The 23,738-nt window shown below is 44.3% G+C and overlaps 2 protein-coding genes and 1 long non-coding RNA gene across 3 annotated transcripts in view; all 3 read right to left on the reverse strand.

Moving 5' to 3' along the window:
* Positions 1-5,001, reverse strand: part of FBF1 (Fas binding factor 1) — a 64,488-nt gene extending 59,487 nt beyond the window's left edge. Inside the window, exons 1-6 of the mRNA XM_060252106.1 lie at positions 4,959-5,001; positions 4,832-4,864; positions 3,998-4,139; positions 3,478-3,538; positions 3,043-3,093; positions 2,782-2,926 (exon numbers count right to left, since the gene is read on the reverse strand). Of these exons, the coding sequence (XP_060108089.1) occupies positions 2,782-2,926; positions 3,043-3,093; positions 3,478-3,538; positions 3,998-4,139; positions 4,832-4,864; positions 4,959-5,001 (475 nt within the window). The remainder of the gene's footprint in view (positions 1-2,781; positions 2,927-3,042; positions 3,094-3,477; positions 3,539-3,997; positions 4,140-4,831; positions 4,865-4,958) is intronic.
* Positions 5,002-5,515: 514 nt separating this feature from the next.
* Positions 5,516-10,137, reverse strand: LOC132581588 (uncharacterized). The gene is made up of 3 exons (XR_009556132.1): positions 10,086-10,137; positions 7,576-7,710; positions 5,516-5,535 (listed from the first exon to the last, which is right to left on the reverse strand). It is a non-coding gene; the product is annotated as an uncharacterized LOC132581588 (long non-coding RNA).
* A 5,329-nt stretch (positions 10,138-15,466) lies between these two features.
* The window catches only part of ACOX1 (acyl-CoA oxidase 1), a 46,230-nt gene continuing 37,958 nt past the window's right edge, over positions 15,467-23,738 (reverse strand). Inside the window, exons 10-15 of the mRNA XM_060252905.1 lie at positions 22,488-22,664; positions 21,801-21,906; positions 21,563-21,706; positions 18,580-18,786; positions 16,256-17,875; positions 15,467-15,750 (exon numbers count right to left, since the gene is read on the reverse strand). Of these exons, the coding sequence (XP_060108888.1) occupies positions 17,825-17,875; positions 18,580-18,786; positions 21,563-21,706; positions 21,801-21,906; positions 22,488-22,664 (685 nt within the window). The 3' untranslated portion in view covers positions 15,467-15,750; positions 16,256-17,824. The remainder of the gene's footprint in view (positions 15,751-16,255; positions 17,876-18,579; positions 18,787-21,562; positions 21,707-21,800; positions 21,907-22,487; positions 22,665-23,738) is intronic.

Here is a 23,738-nt window from a genome sequence, read left to right on the forward strand (position 1 = left end):
TCAGTGATGCCAATTCTTGCAAAATAAGGCAAGTAAAGCCAAATGTTTCTCTAGTTTAAAAAAAATGGCTTAAGTGGTTTTAGAAGAACATGAAAAAAGGAGCAACTTTCTTAAATAATTCAAAGTTTGGAGTAGGAGTGTCGAACCCGTGTTAGGAGGGCTGGATCTGACACAAATGAGACTTTGTGGGGTCTGGCCAGGTGTGTCATAAAATGTGATGCCAGGTAGTGGGGATATCTCTCTCTCTCTCTCTCGGCTTGGCTTCGCGAACGAAGATTTAAGAAGGGTGCAGTAGTCCACGTCTGCTGCAGGCTCGCTGGTGGCTGACAAGACCAATGCGGGACAGGCAGGTCCGGCCACAGCGGCTGCAGGGAAAGGTCTGATTTGGGGTTGGTGCTGTAGTGGGGATATAAACTTTATGTATATAGACAAACACAATTAAAGATATTATTTTTAACTTAAAATACAAACATGCTTAAAACTCTTGCAATATTTTGTTTAAAATGAAAAGGTGACGAAATAGTGGGATCTGGCAATGCGGTTTTTAAAATAAAATATCAAGAAAAAGCACAAGGATCGCAGCAAAAACTACAAATATAACATGCTCTGAGTCTAAGAAAATACGAAAGGTGGGGGGATAGTGGGGTTTGGCAATCCAGTTTTTAAAATAAAATATCAAGAAAAAGCACAAGGATCATAGTAGAAACTAAAAATAAAAAATGCTCTTAGCCTGGGAAAACAATGAAATGGCATTGCAAGCTTCTCCCCTCACCCTGGATCTACTCAGATTGGCAATGGTTCTCCAGCATAGTATCCACCTCTGGCTGTAGGCTGCCAGGTTAGAGTACTCACTAGGTCAGGTGCATTGAGCAGAGGCAAAGCTGGCTCAACCCCTTATTTGGAAAGATACAACTCCAGGAAGACTGAGCTTCAGCTGTCTATATAGCAGGGGTAGCCAAACTTGCTTAACATAAGAGCCACATAGAATAAATGTCAGATGTTTGAGAGCCCCAAGGTATGAACATGGTAGGACTTTCTCTGGCTTGCCAGCTCCTTAGATGCTGACCACACCCCCATCTGATTCACTGTGCAATTGTATATTATTATACAGAGAGAGGTGGGGGGAGAGAGAGAGCGCATCAGGCAAGAATAAAAGCCACCTTAAGCTGCTGGCACATCATCTTATTTATTTCAGTTTTTAACTGATCTTTGATGGTAATAATCTGAACTATTAGATAACTAGAACTATTTGTTTCCTGAATTTTTTTCTTAAAAGCGGTGTATTTTGGCAAGCATTCTCTAGCTCCCTCAATTGGAAACAAATGAGAAAGAGAGGTGGAAAGAAAGAATGAAAGAGGTGGAAAGAAAGAGAGGGAGGGGAGGTGCTGACTTGGCTTGAAAAAGGGTTTAAAGAGTGAAATGCCTTTTCCAAGTCGGTCAACAAGGTGGCACACAATATGTGTGAAAGAGCCACATGTGGCTCCTGAGTCACAGTGTGGCCACCCCTGTGTTAAAAGAAATGCAATTGGTAAATGTAGCAAATAATAATGAATACATAGTGAATGTATAGTGGACACAACTCAGAGTAACTGGAAATAAAAGATGGTACTATATGGTGTGTCAGAACTTTGCAAAATGTATTTTCAGTATCTGGATAGGCTGTCTCCCTGTAGTTTGAACTACTTAAATATTTTCAGTTGAAGTTCATTATCTCTATTTGAACGCCTCATCTTTGGACCATTGAAAAAATTCTCCATCAAAAGCAATCGAACGTAAAGGTGGGGGGAGGGAGGAAGCACAGGTGCAAACTAATGAAAAGCACCGGACAGCAGAATAGTACAAAAAATTGTTGTGAAGCAGCCGTATTGCACCATGAGCACAATCTGCATCAGATACACAGATTACATGTCATTATTTTATTCCACATTTATATTCCACCCTTGTTTCCTGGAGATGGAGGAAACATATTGCAGAGTTTTTCCACCACAACCTCACCAAGCCAGGCTGGTTATGTGGATTCAGTCTGAGCCAATGAGGGTAAAACTGCCATTGTATGATAGGGACATAGAGATGATAGAATAGGCAGCTCTTAAAATATAATTTCCACTTTGATTCTTCGTTACAGAAATGAGTCACTAAAGGAAGTACTTCTTCACCCAAAGGGTGATTAACATGTGGAATTCACTGCCACAGGAGGTGGTGGCGGCCACAAGCATAGCCAGCTTCAAGAGGGGTTTAGATAAAAATATGGAGCAGAGGTCCATCAGTGGCTATTAGCCACAGTGTGTGTGTATATATAACATTTTTTTGCCACTGTGTGACACAGAATGTTGGACTGGATGGGCCATTGGCCTGATCTAACATGGCTTCTCTTATGTTCTTATAATGGCTAGTGATGGGCACAAACTGGAAAAATGTGGACAGTGGCCAAACCATAAACTGAATCGGGAGTTTTTTTTCTGAACCAAATCAGTTTGTCCTTTTAAACAGCATTTGCAGCATGCTTCCCACCACTCAGTTGTTTCAGGCTGCCTAGTGCAGTCCCTTTAAAATTTCAAGCAGTCCCTTTAAACCCCTGCTCTATTCACAAATTGCTTTATAAGTTAGTGGAAGTTTCGGATGGGTCACAAAGTGTGAGCAGGACAAAATTAGTGATGAATTTTGCTTCATAGTTCAGTTCATGCCCATCCCTAATAATGGCGGAATTGTTCTCATTGGGGAATGTATAATGATTCTGCAAAGTCCCTTTGAAAAGTTCATGAAGAAGGAAAACAACATCACCCTTCTCATCAGCTCCAGTTTTCTTAGCAAACCTTGTTCGTTCAGATAAAGGCTGAGATTTCGCCACATCCTTCATGGGTTTCTGAATAGGCCCAGAATTTGGCTTTTTAATGCCCAAAAGATCAGCATCCATGGCATCCATATCCTGAGGAAGGAGACAGTGCATATACCTTTAACATGATGATCTGGAAAGCCTTTTTGTCCACAATTGGCAGAGTACAGCAAGTTCACTTTATCTTTTCACTGCTTTTCTTGATTTACCTCCAAAGTCTCTAGAAGAGCTTCTGGGTCTACATCTGAGATATCAGGATCCTTTAGGACAAATACACAAACACAGTTTTATTTTGACACTAACTTTCCATAAACAACAACAAAACTCTACAGACTAGTCAATCCCAGTGCCAGCATGTCACTACATGCCTATTATTAATTTAGGGCTTTTAAACCAGGCATGTAATGGGGTTCCATAGAAACGTGTTGAAGAAATTCCATTGGTTCCCTCAGTATGATACTCTGTCAGTGCTCAGCAAAACTCCACTCTTTCTCCAACAGAGTTACAGGCACATACTCCTTCCCACATTACATTTTCAGACATATGAGTGACTTACAGGAATTCTCCATGGTGCTGTACTGTAACGCTAAAAACTACCTTAGTTTATCACACAGAAAGATGTGAGCTTGTGCATTTACTCTCACCTCTGCCTCCATCTCTTTCTCATGAGCCATTTTACTAAAGAAGTCATCATCCAGAAGGTCCCTGTAATATAAAGAACAGTGATACGTGGAACCCCCTGAGAAGTGCCGATAACCTTACGTAATACTTCTTGGCTTTCCTGAGTATTTCTGAGAAATTTCAATTGAGGAGAAGCCTCCAAGTATTAATTCTGTTCTAGGAAAAATTCAATTACAACCTAACAGCGTGTCAAATCTCCTGAGAAATGTTTATTCATACTATCAAAACTATTTTAGTTTTCTATTTTATTTCTCAGATGTACTGTGCTTAAGGAAAACCCCCAGATTTACTTCATATTTTTTTTAGTTTAGAAGAAATTTCAGTAGTAACTTTATTTAGAAAGATCTTTGAAAAGTGGAAACCAGATTAAAAGGTATCTCAGGAGGAAAAACTGAGAATTGCTGAAGAGCTGACAGAAACTTCCACAGTGCCAAAGTCATTTTATGTATCTGAAAGTGTTATAAAATATGAAATATCACTCACTTTTTGTTGACCTGTGAGGCAACTCCTTTGGGTCTCCCTCCACTGTTGCCAAATGAGACAGGCTTACTAGATTTAAACGGAATGTCATCTGGGAATAAAAGATGGAGATTTAGGAGACAGAAGTGTAAACTATTCCTTTGCTCTAAAAATTGTATCCCAGCCCTTTAAGAGCTTAGCAGTGCCTCACACTGGAAGTTCTAATAAAGAAGCTAAGGGATGAACATACAATGCATCAACATTAACAACTTTTTTTTGAAAATGTGAGGTTTAGGATAGAATGGTAAAACTATTCATTGCCCTTCTCTCTCTGAAATAAAGTGAGGCTTCAATTCCCATCATCTGTTATACTTTGTTTATAGCTGGTGAACAAAAACGTAATTTAAAAACATTTTTCAGCTGCTAGGACATTGTATGCACAGCTGTGGAAACAAGAAAAAATACCAGAGAAATGAGACTGGATTGTGAAAGTTTTATCGTGGAGTGAGATGGATAAACTAACAAGAACTTTAAGAGACTATAATTTGGACGTTTTTAAAAAGGAGTGGAGGAAATTTAGAAGATACATAGAGCAAGAGTGGAATGTAAAAAGACATTGGACAATTTTTAAAAAATTAATGTGAGAAAAGAATGACATTGAACTTTGATTGGTTAAGGGTACCTTTATAATTGAATTTAAGCATATAACCTCGGCGGAAGTCTAGTTATGGAGGGAGGGGGGATTGAAAATATCATATGGGTTAGAGATAGTAAGGATATAATTAGATATTGTAACCATATGTTATCAATAAATTGTTTTAAAACGAAAAACACTTTTCCCCACAAGTTTTTATTTACCAAGAAGATCACCGAGGACATCGTCAATAGAGCCTAGAATAAAACAGACAGTGTTTAGAGTCTCAAGAGGACTGGTCAGCATAAATTGTTCAATGAGCTTTCTGTAGAAACAGCTGCTTAATGCTACTAGAAACGTAACAGAATTCCAGAGACAAGAAATGTTCTGACATGTCAACGTATGTCACAGGTTTGGTGCAGACCTACCGTCGTCTTCCTAGTAACAAAGACATTAAGATGGGACTTGGCCAGTGTTAACTATGATTTGAATTCCAGAGGAGCAGCTGTGTTAGTCTTTCAACAAAAAAAACCAAAACCAGACATCTTAGGAAGACCCGGTACATGCATCTGACAAAGACAGCTCCAGTCAATGAAATCTTATGCTAGAACTTAAAAGTTGCTAGCATTTAAAGTGTCACAAGGGTCCTGTTTATGGTTTAGATGTAACACCTAACTAATGTTCAGCAAAAGAATGGAAGGGGTAATTCATGAAGCTGAATCCTGATTGGTTAACTACAGTTTGCAGGGACCCTGTGCTACATCTGCAACAGATCCCAGCAAACATTGACCCTTTCCTGGCTCAAACTGATGACTACACTGATATGTCCATGGGAATAATACTATCTTTAACTTCAGCCATTCTCCAAAGGATCAGAGAAATGTGGAAATATAAACTTACTTCTCAGTCCTTTCTTGCGTCTTTCTTCCTAAAGGAAAAAGGACAGACATTTTGTTACAAAACAGAAAGCAAAGTGAGCAAGCACTGGGTGTTTTGCATGGGTTTTTTTTGTCCCAAGTCTCATGCTGTAGTGAAGTGCTTTCTTTCCTGTCCTCACAGCATCATGGTATATTTATGTACCTCCCAGAGGTTCCATGGTTTTTCTCTGATCCTTTCAAACACACTTTACTCAGAAGTTTTGAGAAAGATTGGAGCAAAGCCTAAATGGCTGCCATATGGGTGGAAAAAGTTTCTTTTTCCTGCTTGCACCCACCCCACAACAGCCATTTCCTTTCTCTACCACAAAGGGTTTTTCTTTTCTTTTTTTCTAACCAGCAATTTGATAGATTTTATTCCCCCCCCCCCCCAAAAAAAAAATCAATTTCTCTGAATTCTCAGCTTCCATTTACAAAAAAGTAAGATATAGGGGAGAAAGCTTATCTCTCCAAGGAGACTTGGAGGCTAGAGATTTTTCATTTTTTTAAAAAAACTGGGTATTCAGAGAACCTGATGCATCATATTTTAGCATATTAATATAACTCGGTTAAATCACATTTTTTAAAAAAAACTACCAAGGAAGTCCTGTAGCTGCTGTGCTATATTAGCTATCAAATCAGCAATAGAGAAAATACACAAGCTCGTCCCCATGTGCAAAACCTTCCTGTCAAGCTTGGTTCGACCAGATGAATAAGAGCAGCTGGTAGACATAGGTCTAAAATGCCTCTCTTTTTGCAGACTGGTTGCTAAACGAAAATTGAATTTTAACAAATGGAACATTTAAAAAAAAATCAAGATAGTTAAAAGTACTTATGTTTTAGTTACACACACACACACAAATTAAAGGTCAATTTATCACATATGAATTATATTTCAATCACAGCTGATATCTTTTTTTCGGAAGTAGGAAAGGATGAGCGAATACGTAAATAAATAAATCACCTTCTTTAATTAACATGTCTGTTCCAGCCAAATGCAAATTAAATCCGGATTCAAATGCAGAAAAAGATATTTGAGGCAAGAAGGGAATCCTAGAATCTGAATTAAACTGAAATTCAGATTTTCATCCCAGATTTGGCAGCAAAGCAGGCAGCGGAAACTATTCTCCAGATTTCATTTGAAATTATAAAACTTTATATTAATCTCAGTGCTACTTTGGGATTCAGTAAATCTTGCCGAGCAGCAGCAACGGAAAGGAAAATACAGGTTCAAAGTCACCCCACTTGAATATGTGCATAATCAGGCACATATAGTTGTTGCAGCCCTCAAAAGGAATGGTTTATTTCTCCATGACATAAACTATACATATATTGGTTCATACACTTATGGCCCAGTTATATACTTTACAGAAGACAGTTTGTTTTGTGACAGTATTAATTAGAAATGCTTGCATGAACAAATTTTACTAAGATGAGGGATTTTGCAGCCTAACTTGAGTTGTTGACCACCACAAAGCTTCATGGGGAAACAAAAAGCATGAAGACATAGGCTTGGACCAGATATCTAACAGCACCTTTCCCTTTATAAGCACAACTCATCCTTCAAGGGCTGTTGTGTCCTAGGTTCAAATGGAGAACGGTTACTTTTGGAGGGAACTGTTACTTTTGGAGGGAAGCTGAACAAGCCAAGCTTGTACTCCACACCAGGGTTCCAGAGAAGGCCTAAGCGTGCCCAATCAGGGGAAGGATTGAAACATAAGTAGCCAATCAACATCTAGGCTCATACTGTACCCTGATAGGCCCTTAGGCCTCTGTAAATAGCCAATCCATGTACATAGTTAAGGTCCAATCAGAAGGGGGCAAGAATTGTATAAAGGAGCGGGAGGTTTGAATAGAGCTCAGTCTGTGTTGTGTTCCTGAAGTAAAGCTTGCTGAAATCACTCTCCGACTCTGGTCTCTTACTGCGTCAACCCCAGTACTTTACAAGGGCCATGTTAGGAATCCTTATATCTTGGACTGTAAGGTGCCAAGAATATGGAGCATAGAATTCTCCATAATGATCATGAGTCTGGTCACAATGAGGTCCTTCTTACCATTTTAGAGCTTTCAACTGCATACTCTGTCTCTTTCTTTCACCTGTGACACCCAGTATCCATATTCAGACATTCTTCATCTTTATGTTTATATTTATGATGGATTCATGCAGCAGGCATTTATTCCAACTTCATCTAGAAAGATAGACCATAAACACTGCCAGATTCGCTTTAAATACAATTTTATCGACATTTTAAAAGCTATTGGCCGACAAAAGTCATGTATGTATTACATTTGTAGTCTTATCTTTCCTCCAAAATAGGAGTCTATTAGCATCTTAAAGGCATAAGCTTCTATGAGGCAGAATTCATTTGCCTCTAATGAAGTGAGCTCTGACTCACAAAAGCTTGTGCTGGAACATTTGTAGTCCTGCAGATGCCACTGAACTCCTGTTATATTTTACAGCTACAGAAAAAACACAGCTACCCATCTGAAATTACTTTTACTCCAAGGTAGGTTGCCAAGTCCACCCCCCCTTCCTCAGCCATGGGTGGGGTAGGATTGCAAGGTCCAGGTTGGGAAACTCCTGGAGATTTGGGGATGAAGCGTGGTGAGGACAACAACCTCAGTGAGGCACAATGCCACCAAGTCCACTCTCCAAAGTGTTTATTTTCTCCAAGGGAAATGATCTCAGCAGTCTGGAGATAAGCTGTAATTCTTGGGAATCCCCAGGTTCCACCTGGAAACTGGCATCCTTCAACCTCTGCCAGAGCTCTGGCTGACCCAAGGCCATGCTAGCAGGTGCAAGCGGAGGAATGGGGAATCAAACCCGGTTCTCCCAGATAAGAGTCCGCACACTTAACCACTACACCAAACTGGCTCTCCACACACAGGTGAAGAAACACACAGGTGCCCCTCATGAACTTTTAAACATTTTCTGAGAATTTTGTTTCCACAAAGAGGTTCGGGAATTCCTTTCCATTGCGTTCCCTCAGAAAAAAAACCCCCTGGTTATACCCATGTAAGAACCTTGGGCAGTTCCGCAAGGCCTGCAAGACGGTCCTCTTCCGGTTGGCATATAACTAACTAGTATTAAAAACCGCGAAGGCAGGCTGTGAGAATAGCACCGAACTGCCAGACTGTTTGTTCTTGTTTCACTGTTTTAATTATTGTAAATTATTGCGTATGCTTTTTAATATTTATTAATTTTATTGTTTTAGATTTTATGTTGTAAGCCGCCCTGAGCCCGCCTCGGTGGGGAGGGCGGGATATAAAGCGAATAAATAAATAAAATAAATTGTAACTGCGCTTAGGATGGCGCTGTTAGACTACGACAGGAATTCGTATTCCATTCGCCTGCCTTCCAACTTCATACAACAGCAGCAACACCTCTGCCTGTGAAGTAGGGTTGCCAATCTCCAGGTGGGGGCAGGGGATCCCCCGGTTTGGAGGCCCTCCCCCCCGCTTCAGGGTCGTCAGAAAGCGGGGGGAGGGGAGCGAAATGTCTGCTGGGAACCATGCCCTAGACTCCATAATGCAGTCCTATTGTAAAGGATGCTACTGAATTCCTTTTTTAGATCTTTCTCTTAATCTCACTGTAGCTCATGACCATAAATGGTCAGATAGAATTCCACACATGTAAAATTACGGTTAATTCCCCCTTGGTGATTTTAGATAACAAATATACTCCAAAACAAACATCAGACTGTTCTAGGGTTGCCAATCCCCAGGTGGGGGCAGGGGATCCCCCGGTTTGGAGGCCCTCCCCCCCACTTCAAGGTCGTCAGAAAGCGGGGGGAGGGAAATGTCTGCTGGGAACTCTGTTATTCCCTATGGAGATTGATTCCCACAGAAAATCATGGAGAATTTATTTGCTGGTAACTGGGGGTCTGGGGGGGGCTGTTTTTTGGGGTTGAGGCACCAAATTTTCAGTACAGCATCTAGTGCCTCTCCCCAAAATACCCCCCAAGTTTAAAAAAGATTGGACCAGGGGGTCCAATTCTATGAGCCCCAAAAGAAGGTGCCCCTATCCTTCATTATTTCCTATGGAAGGAAGGCATTGAAAAGGTGTGCCATCCCTTTAAATGTGATGGCCAGAACTCCCTTTGGAGTTCAATGATGCTTGTCAGAGCCTTGATCTTGGCTCCACCCCCAAAGCCTCCTGGCTCCACCCCCAAACTCCCCAGGTATTTCTTGAATTGGACTTAGCCAACCCTACTGTGAACACCCCAAACCGGAAGTATGTTTTAATGGTTGGCTTTTATTATGTTTTGCAGCCTCTGCATTGCTTTAGTTGCCTTGGATGCTCTGCAGCAGAAAGGCCGGGGATCAATATGCCAAATGAACATTATATAACGATTTCTGACAGAGGCGCGGAGGAGGCTTGCAGGCCTCCGTACCTTCGACCGTTGGTTTGGGAGGCACAACCCTAGTTGCCATAGCAGCCAGCGTCCTCCCCCAGAACTGCCCCGTTCCTGTGAGTAGGGAAGTTCCTAAGACGTCGCGGCGTACCAGGCACTACATCCATCCACCGATTTTGGAAAACGCTACCAAAGAGTAGCAGGCTCACCCTGGCCGATCAGGTCCATCGATGCCACCCGGGCCAATTTCCCCTCGGAAAGACTGCAAAGCACCCTGGGATATGTAGTCCTTGCAGTCTCCCGACACATGGAAGGCGCGCGCAAAACTACATCTCTCGGCATGCCTTTTGCTTTCTGCAAAACCGGAAAGAATTCAAACCGGGATTAAAGGGGAACCGCGGCGTTTGCCTGAAATGGTGAGCGTTGTCGGTCGCCAGGTTATTCCCGAAGAATGCTTAAATCTGCGTAATCGAAACACGCGCGGATTGTTAATTTGCAGCGCATATGAACATATGAAGCTGCCTTCTACTGAATCAGACCCTGGGTCCATCAAAGTCAGTATTGTCTACTCAGACTGGCAGCGGCTCTCCAGGGTCTCAAAGCTGAGGTTTTTCACACCTACTTGCCTGGACCCTTTTTTGGAGATGCCGGGGATTGAACCTGGGACCTTCTGCTTCCCAAGCAGATGCTCTGCCACTGAGCCACCGTCCCTCCCCTAATATGACCATGTGAAGCTGCCTTCTACTGAATCAGACCCGCTCCATCAAAGTCAGTATTGTCTACTCAGACTGGCAGCGGCTCTCCAGGGTCTCAAGCTGAGGTTTTTCACACCTACTTACCTGGACCCTTTTTTTGGAGATGCCGGGGATTGAACCTGGGGCCTTCTGCTTCCCAAGCAGAGGCTCTACCACTGAGCCACCATCCCTCCCCTGACCAGCAGCGGCTCTCCAGGGTCTCAAGCTGAGGTTTTTCACACCTACTTGCCTGGACCCTTTTTGGAGATGCCAGGGATTGAACCTGGGACCTTCTGCTTCCCAAGCAGATGCTCTACCACTGAGCCAGCGTCCCTCCCCTAATATGAACATATGAAGCTGCCTTCTACTGAATCAGACCCTCGTTCCATCAAAGTCAGTATTGTCTTCTCAGACTGGCAGCGGCTCTCCAGGGTCTCAAGCTGAGGTTTTTCACGCCTACTTGCCTGGACCCTTTTTTAGTGGAGATGCCAGGGATTGAACCCTGGGACCTTCTGCTTACCACCAAGCAGATGCTCTACCACTGAGCCACCGACCCTCCCCAAACAGAAGACTGCAAGAACTTTAGGGAGCTGAAGCAGTTAATAATAAGAGATATTGGGTAAACCTAATCTTTCACAACGTAAATGTTGTGTTGGAATTCAGTTGGGACCACCGAGTAGGTGCAGGTGTGTTTAAAGCCACCCTCCAATCACGGGAGTCCACCCTCCAAAGCATCCTTTTTTGTCCAGAAGTCCTGATCTCCATCATCTGGAGATGACTTGTAATTCCGGGAGGCTGGCAAATGTAAGAGGCGCACTGCAATCTGAGACCACTGGTTCTGGGTAAGAACACCCTGAATATTGCCCCCCCCCCAGCACTTTTAGCTTTTTACTGTTAGGAAAAAATCTACAAGTGAATAGAATTTCTGTGGTTTAAGAAAGACTTCTAACCCACCCTCTCCACGTGAGCTCAGGGTGGGTAGCATCAAGTAGTATAAAAACCAATCCAAAACATAAACCATTTAAGATTGAATATCAATTAGAATATAGATAGAAGATGAAGAAGATATTGGATTTATATCCCGCCCTCCCCTCCGAAGAGTCTCAGAGCAGCTCACAATCTCCTTTCCCTTCCTCCCCCACAACAGACACCCTGTGAGGTAGATGAAGATATTGGATTTATATCCCGCCCTCCACTCCGAAGAGTCTCAGAGCAGCTCACAATCTCCTTTCCCTTCCTCCCCCACAACAGACACCCTGTGAGGTGGGTGGGGCTGAGAGGGCTCTCACAGCAAGGACAACCTCAACTGGAATTCAGTTGAGACCACCGAGTAGGTGAAGGTGTGTTTAAAGGCAGCCTCCAATCACGTGAGTCCACCCTCCAAAGCATCCTTTTTTTGTCCAGAAGTCCTGATCTCCATCATCTGGAGATGACTTGTAATTCTGGGACAACCTCTGCCAGAGCTATGGCTGACCCAAGGCCATTCCAGCAGGTGCAAGTGGAGGAGTGGGGAATCAAACCCGGTTCTCCCAGATAAGAGTCCGCACACTTAACCACTACACCAAACTGGCTCTCCAAATATCAGCTAAAATGACCAATTCAAGTTATCATGATGGCAGCATAAGCTCTTACCCTGCATCAGACCCCACAGCTCGGAAAGGCAGTTCAGATAAAATTGCTTCTGCATGATCTTAATGATCCTGTGGCAAAGAGAGGGGCCACTTTAAGCAAGGAAGCTGGATGGCGTGGTGTCTAGTGCCTCAACCTGGCAGAACAGCTTCGTTTTACAGGCCCTGCAGAATCGCATCAAATTCCACAGGGCCCTGATCCCCAGTGGGAGCTTGTTCCACCAGGAAGGGGCCAAAACTGAAAATCCTGGTCCTGGCTTAGGCTAAGTGGACCTCTTTTGGGTCAGGGATGATCAGTAGATATTGATCAGTGGAGTGCAAGGCTCTCGGGGCTGGGGGTAATATGGGGAGAGACAGTCCCTTAGATATGCTGGTCCCATGCCACTCAGGGCTTTAAAGGTCAGTACCAATACCCAGGCCCATAGCCAGGAAATATTAGGTTGGGGGGCCCTGGTGAGGTGGGGCATCCTGAAAACTAAGATAAAAAAGAAATTAAAAATAATTGCAAACAGAAATGTCTGCACTGACTACAATCAGAAAAGCTAAGCTACTAAAGTAGGGTTGCCAGCCTCCAGGTGGGGCCTGGAGATCTCCCGCTTTTACAACTGGTCTCCAGCTGGCAGAGATCAGCTCCCCTGGAGAAAATGGCTGCTTGGAAGGGTGGACACTATGGCATTGTACCATGCTGAGGCCCCTCCCCTCCCCAAACCCCACCTTCTCCTGGATCCACTCCAAAGTCTCCAGGTTTTCTCCAACACAGAACTGGCAACCCTATACTAAAGGAAGGGGGAAATGGTGGTGGTGGGGGAGCTACCAGGCACTTGGGATTCATTTACCAGATGCTGATCCTGATCGTGGAGTACCTCAAGGAAATGGGGCAGAGAGCTGGCCACATTCCTGGAGACGATGGCTAAGAAGACAGTGGGCCTTTGCAAAGTGAATTTCAGCAAGGGGCTCAGACTTAAAAACTCCTGCACCCCCTCTGTAGCCGGGATAAAGAAATGTGGAGAAGCAGGAGCAGCCATATAGAGGTGTGGGTGGAAGGGAGATCAAGCATCGCAGCCATGTTTCCCTGGAGCACCCCCCCCAAAAAATGTTGGGTGTTATATTTATTGAGGGAGGGGCAGAGAGTGAGAAAAACTGCCCTGCAGCTGCAGAAACGCAAAGCCAACGGGGGCTGCAACAGGACAGCTGAGCGGAAAGCCCCTGGCAAACCTGCAGAACAGGCTGAACGGGAAGGAAAGGAGCGCAAGCTTAGAGGTTGCTGGTGCTACACTTGGCTGGCATGCGCACATTAATGCGGGAGCGCAGGGCGTGGCTGCCCCATCGACAGCTGCCCCCTGTACTCCTGCGTTGTCCCCAATGTGGACGGGCTTGCTTGCCTCAAAGAGATAGCGAGAGGGCAGTGGCATGAAGCGAAGTTGCCACCGCCAGCCGCAACAATTTAAAAAAAAACCCAGCGAGTGGGCTGGAACAAATGGAAGTGTGATTTGTGGAGGCAGGGGCTTGCTTGCCTGAGAGAGGGCAGAGGTGTGAGGCTTGTTAGCGGTGGCAGGGACAGTTTAAAAAAACCAGCAAACGGAGTGAGTGTGCGATTGGCGGAGGCAAGGTCTTGCTTGCCTTTGAGAGAGCCAGTTTGGTGTAGTGGTTAAGTGTGCGGACTCTTATCTGGGAGAACCAGGTTTGATTCCCCACTCCTCCACTTGCACCTGCTAGCATGGCCTTGGGTCAGCCATAGCTCTGGCAGAGGTTGTCCTTGAAAGGGCAGCTGCTGTGAGAGCCCTCTCCAGCCCCACCAACCTCACAGGGTGTCTGTTGTGGGGGAGGAAGGGAAAGGAGATTGTGAGCCGCTCTGAGACTCTTCGGAGTGGAGGGTGGGATATAAATCCAATATCATCATCATCTTCTTCTTTGAGAATACGAGGGCAGTGTCACGAGGCTTGCTGGTGAAGGCGGCAGCAATTAAAATTGTCGCTGAATATTACCATCTCTCTATAAGACACCTAATAGAGTAAGACCAAGAATCAAGAACTAATAGAGTAAGAAGACACCTAATAGAGTAAGTTAAAGAATTAAGAACCAAAATGAAGCTGGACCACCTACGTAAGCACCATTTTTAAGTTCTAACTTATAAATTGTTGTAGGTGTTTTAATTTTATAATCGTAATGTATTGTACTGCTGTATTATGACTGTGAGCCGTCCAGAGTCCGTTTACGGAGTGGGCGGCATACGAATTTAAATAATAAATAAACAGCAGACTGAGCGAATGGAAGTGTGATTGGTGGAGGCCGCAAGGACTTGCCGTGAGAGTGAGTGCAAGGCTTGCCGCTTCTGGCAATGGTATAAATTTGAATTTGAAGTCAGGGGACCTAGGATGGCTGGGGGGCCTTAGGTGTAAGTAGGGGCAAGGCCCGCAAATTTATTTTTTATTTATTACGTTCGACATATCCCGCCCTCTCCGCAAGGGGACTCAGCCCCCCCCCCCCCCCGGTAGCTACGGGTCTGCGAATACCTTGAACCAGATCTGGTACTCAATCAGCCAGTGCAGCTGGCAAGTAAAAAAAAATATCTTTGATTGCATTTGTCTGTGTTCTTTATAACGTTTGTATCATCTGTGCTACTGGCATCACATTTTATATGATACACATGGCCTGACAAGGTCTCATTTATGTCAAATCCGGCCCTCATATGAACATATGAAGCTGCCTTCTACTGAATCAGACCCTCAGTCCATCAAAGTCAGTATTGTCTACTCAGACTGGCAGCAGCTCTCCAGGGTCTCAAGCTGAGGTTTTTCACACCTACTTGCCTGGACCCTTTTTTGGAGATGCCAAGGATTGAACCTGGGGCCTTCTGCTTCCCAAGCAGATGCTCTACCACTGAGCCACCGTCCCTCCCCAATGGATTCTAAAATTAAAAAAAAATAATAAATGATTTTGACACCCCTGCTATAAACATTTTCTACCTGTTAACAAGGTCTACTGAAGATGTACTAAATTAATGAAAATATATCACAAGGAACAAATAGCTCCAAAGCAACACTGAAATAAGAGCCTACTAAAGTTCATGGGAAAGATGGAGTTTGGGGAGATAAAACAGGAGGATGTGGTGCTGGCAGCCCTCTGAAACTTCCATTCCCTCTTGAGACAGCTTTTTATTTACATTGGGATAATATCTGGAATAGTCAATACACTCTTATAAAGCATCAGAGGCAGAAAAAATAGGCGTTTTTTTACACTTTTTGAAAGTGAGTTTCTTTATTAAGATTTACGCATGTTCTACAATTATCTTAAACAGTCTTCAACTGCACAGTTTATCAGCATTCCACTGAAGTATACAGAAGTCCAGAATGAATATGTCAACAGTACATTAATGTTTGATGAAATTAGGGGAGGGACGGTGGCTCAGTGGTAGAGCATCTGCTTGGGAAGCAGAAGGTCCCAGGTTCAATCCCTGGCATCTCCAAAAAAGGGTCCAGGCAAATAGGCATGAAAAACCTCAGCTTGAGACCCTGGAGAGCCGCTGCCGGTCTGAGAAGACAATACTGACTCTGATGGACCCAGGGTCTGATTCAGTAGAAGGCAGCTTCATATGCAGGAGGGACGGTGGCTCAGTGGTAGAGAATCTGCTTGGGAAGCAGAAGGTCCCAGGTTCGATCCCCGGCATCTCCAATTAAAAGGGTCCAGGCAAGTAGGTGTGAAAAACCTCAGCTTGAGACCCTGGAGAGCCGCTGCCGGTCTGAGTAGACAAGACTGACTTTGATGGACCAAAGGTCTGATTCAGTATAAGGCAGCTTCACATGTTCATATTAGGGGAGGGACGGTGGCTCAGTGGTAGAGCATCTGCTTGGGAAGCAGAAGGTCCCAGGTTCAATCCCTGGCATCTCCAAAAAAGGGTGCAGGCAAATAGGCGTGAAAAACCTCAGCTTGAGACCCTGGAGAGCCGCTGCCAGTCTGAGAAGACAATACTGATTCAGGTCTGATTCAGTATAAGGCAGCTTCATATGTTCATGAGACCCTGGAGAGCCGCTGCCAGTCTGAGTAGACAAGACTGACTTTGATGGACCAAAGGTCTGATTCAGTAGAAGGCAGCTTCATAGGTTCAAATGCTTGAGCAGCTGGAAAGTTAATAAAATGACTTTATAATCAAAGTCCAGTTCAGTTTTAAAACACATGCCGCTTCCCCGGCTTGACGATTATATAAAAACAGCTCAAGCAGCATGTTTATATCTTTAATGGAGATATAAAACAGGTCCAAGAGTCCAGTTCCAGAATCTTTGTTCAGGTTCTTTGATTACAATTCCATGTAACTGAAGGGAGCTCCAAGTTCAACTGGTTATCTTCTGCAGGTTATCTTTAAAACTTGATTTGTTATGCAAATCTATCCATTTAGCAGCAATTTTTTGTGTTATGGATTTCAGAGAATGAAGTCCTGTGCAGTGCTAAAACCTGAACCTAGCAAAAGATTAGTCTCTACAGGAACCTTACCGTGGTCTACCTGCTCTGTTTGTGGCATACTGAAGCACCAGCCTCCTCCTCCTATGCCAGTCTACATACACGCTTTGGCTTTACAGTCGAAACGGACAGCAGTCCCTTTTCGCATCTATTCTAGCTATTATATCATTCCAGGGCACAGTAGTGTAAATAAATTCATTTCTAAAATAATGTAAAGTACTTCAAAAAGATTTTCTTCTCTGCTTTCCAGGTCAAAATGGAAAAAAAAAAAGACTTTCTCCACTCCATGATAACAACTTTAACGATCTGAAATAATGCAAATCGAAATAATTACGAAGGTGAACACACTCCCCTTATTCTCCTGATTTGAAAGCGGGAATCCTTTACCATTTCTCCCTCCCGTGTTACCAGAAGCCAGAGAAAGGGGGCAGCCATTCTAGACAAGCAGCAGCTGCTGCTGGAGATAGGATGTGCTTTCATACTACAGCAGAGTTAGATCTTTAGATAAAGAAGGATGTGAACTCCTGGTGGCTTATCCAGCAGAGCAGTGCCATACAAGAAGGTGAATTTTATCTCCCTGTACCAATGATGTTAGAAGTCCATTCCTTGGACAATGAAGGAAACTGTGAGAATGCCCAGATCTTTTAAACTCCTGTTCAGGCTGTGCAAATATCACTAAGTAGAACAAGATTGCTGGAGGATTCTGGCAACTCTTGTCTAGATTAAGTACAACGGTGACAAGGTGCTCATATTTTCAGATGACAAGCAGCTGCTCCCCAGCAACTGTTTCCTGAATACAACTACTTAGTAGTAAAAATCCTGCTAGATGACACAGCGTTCCTCAGCAGTTAAAGTGCTTCACAAAATTGATGCTTTACACCAACTTGTAAAGCTTTTCTTGAATGATTGAAAAGGTTAATTTTTGAACATAATTAAAATTGCACTTTATATCATTTTGTGTCCCCTTGTTCTAATCCCCTCCATATTTCTTTAAAAATTCAGGAAGAAAGGTTATGATTACTGGCTACCCTATGACAATTTAGATTTGCCAAGTGATTCAAGCGCAGATAGGGCAGATGACATCAATTCTGGGGAACTGGAGGACTATACAAGCAGCAGCTGTAAACGTCTTCACAGTTTGGCTTGCATGGGCTTCAGGTGCTCGTGGAAAGATTTGTGGACCTGTTGGAGAGGAGAAAGCACGGTTAGAGATTTTAAAACACACTCAACGAAAAATCTAAAGCCCACCTTTCTAAATTCGACATGTATACTGAAGGTGATTTACAATAAAATCCATACTCGGTTTAAAAATAGGTAGTTGCCAGCCATTACAATTTGCATGCACTGGGGAGAAAAAGCTAAAGGCAGCTTTGAAATAGCAGCATTTTTCCAGCCAACACCAGAAGGCCATTAAAGGATGAATTATCTGCAGTGCGAGGCAAGAGAATTCCAAAGTGCAGGGGCAGATACCAAGAATGCCCTCATGTGGGCTCTCCCACCAATCAGGTTTTTCTACCTTGGTGTTCATATAACGAAGCTTCCCCAGTCCATCTCGGAGTACAAGCTACTCTCTGCATGAGTGGGTGGTGGTCCAATTAGAACCATATAGCCTCAATGTATGTTTCAGTCCCACCAAGTTCAACAGAATTTATTCCCAATAAGACATTCAGCGTTGTAGCTTAACCATAAGCAATACACAACATTCCGTTAAAAGTAAAAACATCACTAGCTGTAAAAGTGATAACAAAGGGATACTGCCATGAATTTCCAGATGCCCCTTTAGCCTCAGTTGAATGTATTCTGTTGAAAATATTTTCAAAATGGAGGATACACATTTTAAAAATAATTTTGTGCTTTGTAGTGAAAGTAGGAAGGATTTCCCTTACCTGTGTTTTATTTAATGGTGATTTCTTTGACCATTCAAACAGGTTTTCATAGACGTTACCATCATATCGGCCAAGAACAGATCCAAGAAACAAATCATTGAAGTCAAAGGAATCCACAAGAGCCACTGCATTAGGACGGATTAATGCCAAGAGCTCCTTCACCCGCTGGTTCACCTGAGTTATCTGTGCATCCGTCAAAATGCCTCCCTGAGACCGATGGAAAAATCAAGAATGTTTACAGTCTATAAATGCAGCCTAACTGTGCCATATGGGGAGTCACAAATGCAGCTAAAATATAGATAGATATTGGATCTATCTATCTATCTATCTATCTATCTATCTATCTATCTATCTATCTATCTATCTATCTATCTATCTATCTATCTATCTATCTATCTATCTATCTATCTACCTACCTACCTACCTACCTACCTACCTACCTACCTACCTACCTACCTACCTACCTAAAATATTTAACAGAACTGTCAGATGTCTTATGGACCCATCCACAAATCAGAAAGTGGGTGGCTAATTTAAAAAGATTCCATACAAAAAATGGCCTTGTCCCAGCCGGGACTTGCCCCCTGCCCCTCACCGCTGACTCCAGGGGGCCCCACACCTATCAAAGAGCTGGCTTGGCCAACTGAAGATGCTAGGCAGCCCCACAGCCCGGGGCACACAGAGGAGGCAGCTCCAAGCCGTCGGGCACAACTGCAAGTCCGGGCGGCCCGCTGTGCTGCGGTAGTGGTGCCACCCGGCCGCAGAGGACGTCCACCGGCCCCGGAGAACCCCAACAGTCTAAGGGAGGCAGATGACCCCACGCGGACTGCCCTGCAGCCTGAAGACAACACGGCCCAGCATGGGCCGAAGCAGAAACAAGAACAGCCCCACCCTGTAGTCAGCCTGAGCGTCCTTCCCTCTTATGAGGGGGCAGGGTGAGGGGAAAGGCAGGGGTGAAGGGACAGAAGGAGTGTGGGAGGTACAAAGGGAGAGAAGGCAGCAAAAGGGCGAGGCAATGAGGAAGGGCTGAAGTGACGCTGGAGACTGGAGCCTGGCTGAGCAGAAAACCCCGATAAAGGGACAAGCCACCAACAAGACAGTAGCTAGAGGCTAGGTGCACTTAACCTGGCCTTTCGCCTGGTCTGAGGCTTGCCCTAAAGGAATGGACCCCGGGGTAACAGAGCCATACCACCAGCAGGCCAGGGCCACACGAGGCGGGGTGCGACAGGCCTTGTTTAATAATTTCAGCTTTCAAAGGAACTATCTATAAACAGAAGTGTTGAGACGCAAGGCATACGTTATCTAAATAGCATACAGGAATATTCAAAACATTTGTGTAAAGAGCACAATTTCTGAAGGGCTACAGCGAAACTGCAGAACTACAAGTGAATTTGCATTTCCAGTGTTTGGAGACTATGGACTCAAAGTTCTCCCTGACCAGAGGCTAGTTATAAAAAAAGGTCATACCTAACCCAAGTGTGAAATAGGATGGCTGTGCTAAAAATTAAACGGATGTTGGCAACCCAGAACTCACAATTTTAACTGAGAACCTATACTACAATCCTGATACAAAAAAAGCATGTAGTTTGAAGAGATTAACTTGAACATGATGAAAAATTCAGCTCGGAATGGATATCATACTCCCTCACAACGTATGAAGCTGCCTTCTACTGAATCAGACCCTGGGTCCATCAAAGTCAGTATTGTCTTCTCAGACTGGCAGCGGCTCTCCAGCTGAGGTTTTTCACACCTACTTGCCTGGACCCTTTTCTGGAGATGCCGGGGATTGAACCTGGGACCTTCTGCTTACCAAGCAGGTGCTCTACCACTGAGCCACCGTCTCTCCTGCATATGAAGCTGCCTTCTACTGAATCAGACCCTCGGTCCATCAAAGTCAGTATTGTCTTCTCAGACTGGCAGCGGCTCTCCAGGGTCTCAAGCGGAGGTTTTTCACACCTATTTGCCTGGATCCTTTTTTGGAGTTGTCGGGGATTGAACCTGGGACCTTCTGCTTCCCAAGCAGATGCTCTACCACTGAGCATCTATCACAGTGGTATGATACCTTTCCATCTATGAAGTTGTCTTGTTGCAATCCCAATCGGAAAGGCACATTGTACCCTCTCCATGCCAATACAACATGTCCAAAGACCATTTATTAGAGTCTGTTACATTATAGTAACCCAACAGTACAAGCTGTAGGGGTTCTTGGTTTTGCACCAACCTTCTTCAGGGCCTCCACAAAGTGACCCAGGTGCCAGTAAAGAGTCTTCCTCCATGGACTTCCCTAGTTAGTTATTCTTCCTCCATCTTTCTTCCTCATTCTCTTCTTCCTCAGTTTTGGCTCCTCCTCTCTGTCATCTCCATTTTTCTCTGATGCTAAAAACTCTTTTCCTTTCACCATTGTTTTAGCGATGGCTGGACAACGTCACTGATGTAACTAACATGAATTTGAGCAGACTTCGGAGGATGGTAGAAGACAGGAGGGCCTGGCATTACTTTGTCCACGGGGTCGCAAAGAGTCGGACTCGACTGTGCGACTGAACAACAACCACCACCCAAGACCAGCCAACCAACTTCACCATTCCTCCCCAGACCGGGTCCTCCTGGGACATTGCTTGATGTAGGGGGCTTCCTCTACCCCATCCCTCTACCTTCACCTACTGGCATGGCTGCCTGTGGTCCTGTTAACTGAGCCCTGATGGACAGCCTGGATGGCTTTGTGATTCTTCCTCTGGTCATGGCCCTACCATGAGCCAAGGCTGCCGACTCTAACACCACATGGGCATGTGCACACTGGTGTTCTGTTTTATCCATGGCCATGCAGCCTTGCGTTTAGTCCTGACGGGGAAATATTTAATCAGAAATGCTTTCCCTTTTGCTTTCAGCACCCACTGCTAGTTGCCAACAATTGGGCTTTGTTTCCTTGTTATCACACAGCAGAGCATTGTGGATCAAGATCTCACAGGAGGATTGGATGACCTACCTGCAGGAAGTCTCCACTGTGCTTACTGATCCCGTGAAGCGCATAGAGAAGGCACAGGTTGTTAATAACAGCACGGGTGGCTGGATCACCGACTTCTGAAATCTTTGCAGTAAACAGCTTGACCACCACATAGTGGCAATGTGCCTGAAAGGTAAACATTTAATAGGCAAATATAAACTCAGGAGTACACGGGGTCAAACGAACTATTTAAATAGATTTATTTGGAGGCACTACAAACCTCAGATGCTCGTACTAGGTCAACGGAAGTACGGTTCCAAGCATCCTCCTTGCTCCTCCTGCGGTTTTGCTCAGCTTGCAGATTCTTTGCTGCGAATTCGACCAACCTGCACAAACACAGCTTATTGAAAAATCCACCAAATTAAGTAGTTTAGCAGAGTAAGTTCAAGTCAATTGACTGGAATACTAAAAGAACCCATGAACTGATAAAGCAATGACGACGGACACTTGCGTTAATCCCAGCGAAGTTATGCACTCAGCTACATGCTTAATACAGAGTATACTGTTAGTGATTTCTGTATTCCCAGATTCTCTCATATGAATAAATAGAGGGCAGTATTTTGGCTTGTTCTTATGAAATGTCTTCATTAGCATTTCCTCAGAAGTTTTGCTACAACAACCGTTTCTAGTGGTATTCTGTGGCACCTTATGCATCTTCCAACAACTTGCAAATTCTCACCTCTCCGGGCAGAGAAGGGCTCATAACTTGATCCATCCCCAATTCTTTCCCCTCCTAATATGAATACGTCCAAAGATGCAAAGCCACCCTTTTCTATCAGCCAATTTTGAAATGGTCAGAATGAGGCGATCCAAGCTGGACGGATTTCTTTTAATATTAGGGAACGGCGGACATACACTGCTTACCATTATCATTAGGGTACATTTTCCATAGAAACACATGACTTACCTAGACGCTCTCAGTTTATAGGCTTCCACCAAACTGGCTGGGTTATTGATATGCACTGCAGGCCGAGCAGCCACCTGCTGTGGCTGAATGCGTTGCCCTGGTAGGTCATTCAGATAGGACACCATCCCGCTCACTAATTGTCCAGAACTAACTTGTGTATAGCTTTTGATCAGAAACCTAAAGGCAAGATGGAACAACAACGAAGTATGAATTAAAGTATCAGCGCATCACCTCTCTGCACGCCACGACACTGAACACTGAAATGAATTACACTAGCATCGAAATTGGTTTAGATAGTTTTCACGCTGTTTAATTGTTATTATTAACTTGGTTTCATTGTTAAATGCTAATGCTTATCTGTTGCTTCGTTTTAGTTGGATTGTTGTGAGCCGCCCTGAGCCTGCTTCGGCGGGGAGGGCGGGATATAAATCCAATAAAGAAATAAATGACTTGGAGCCAAAAATCATTTTCTGGCAGTAGAAGAAGATGAAGAAGAAGATATTGGATTTATATCCCGCCCTCCACTCCGAAGAGTCTCAGAGCAGCTCACAATCTCCTTTACCTTCCTCCCCCACAACAGACACCCTGTGAGGTAGATGAAGATATTGGATTTATATCCTGCCCTCCACTCCGAAGAGTCTCAGAGTGGCTCACAATCTCCTTTCCCTTCCTCCCCCACAACAGACACCCTGTGAGGTGGGTGGGGCTGGAGAGGGCTCTCCCAGCAGCTGCCCTTTCAAGGACAACCTCTGCCAGGGCTATGGCTGACCCAAGGCCATGCTAGCAGGTGCAAGTGGAGGAGTGGGGAATCAAACCCGGTTCTCCCAGATAAGAGTCCGCGCACCAAACCACTACACCAAACCCCCCAAGGGGGGGGGGGCAAGTTTCACAACACCGCCACTGCAGATTCACAATTTGTCCCCAGGTTGTTTCTGAGTTGGGGAGTAGGAAAGTTCCATTCCACTGTTGGAAGCATGTTCTCCCAGTGGGGAGTCACCTGTAAGTCCAGCCTACAGTGTTCCTGGTAAATGACATTAACTACACCTGCAATTCCAAGAACTGAACTATTCTCTATGGCGAATAGAGCTAGAAAGGTAAAGGAAGTATCACAAGAGTCTACCAGCATGATTATATGTATATGGTAATCTGTACTGTGTCACTTTTGAGGGTTATTAAAAGAAGGCTTAACCTATGTCCACTATGAAGCACTGCTTCAGCGTCTAAAACAGCTTCACTCCATTGAGGGGCAGT

The sequence above is a fragment of the Heteronotia binoei genome, chromosome 13, assembly GCF_032191835.1.
Source record: "Heteronotia binoei isolate CCM8104 ecotype False Entrance Well chromosome 13, APGP_CSIRO_Hbin_v1, whole genome shotgun sequence".
Taxonomy (NCBI): domain Eukaryota; kingdom Metazoa; phylum Chordata; class Lepidosauria; order Squamata; family Gekkonidae; genus Heteronotia; species Heteronotia binoei.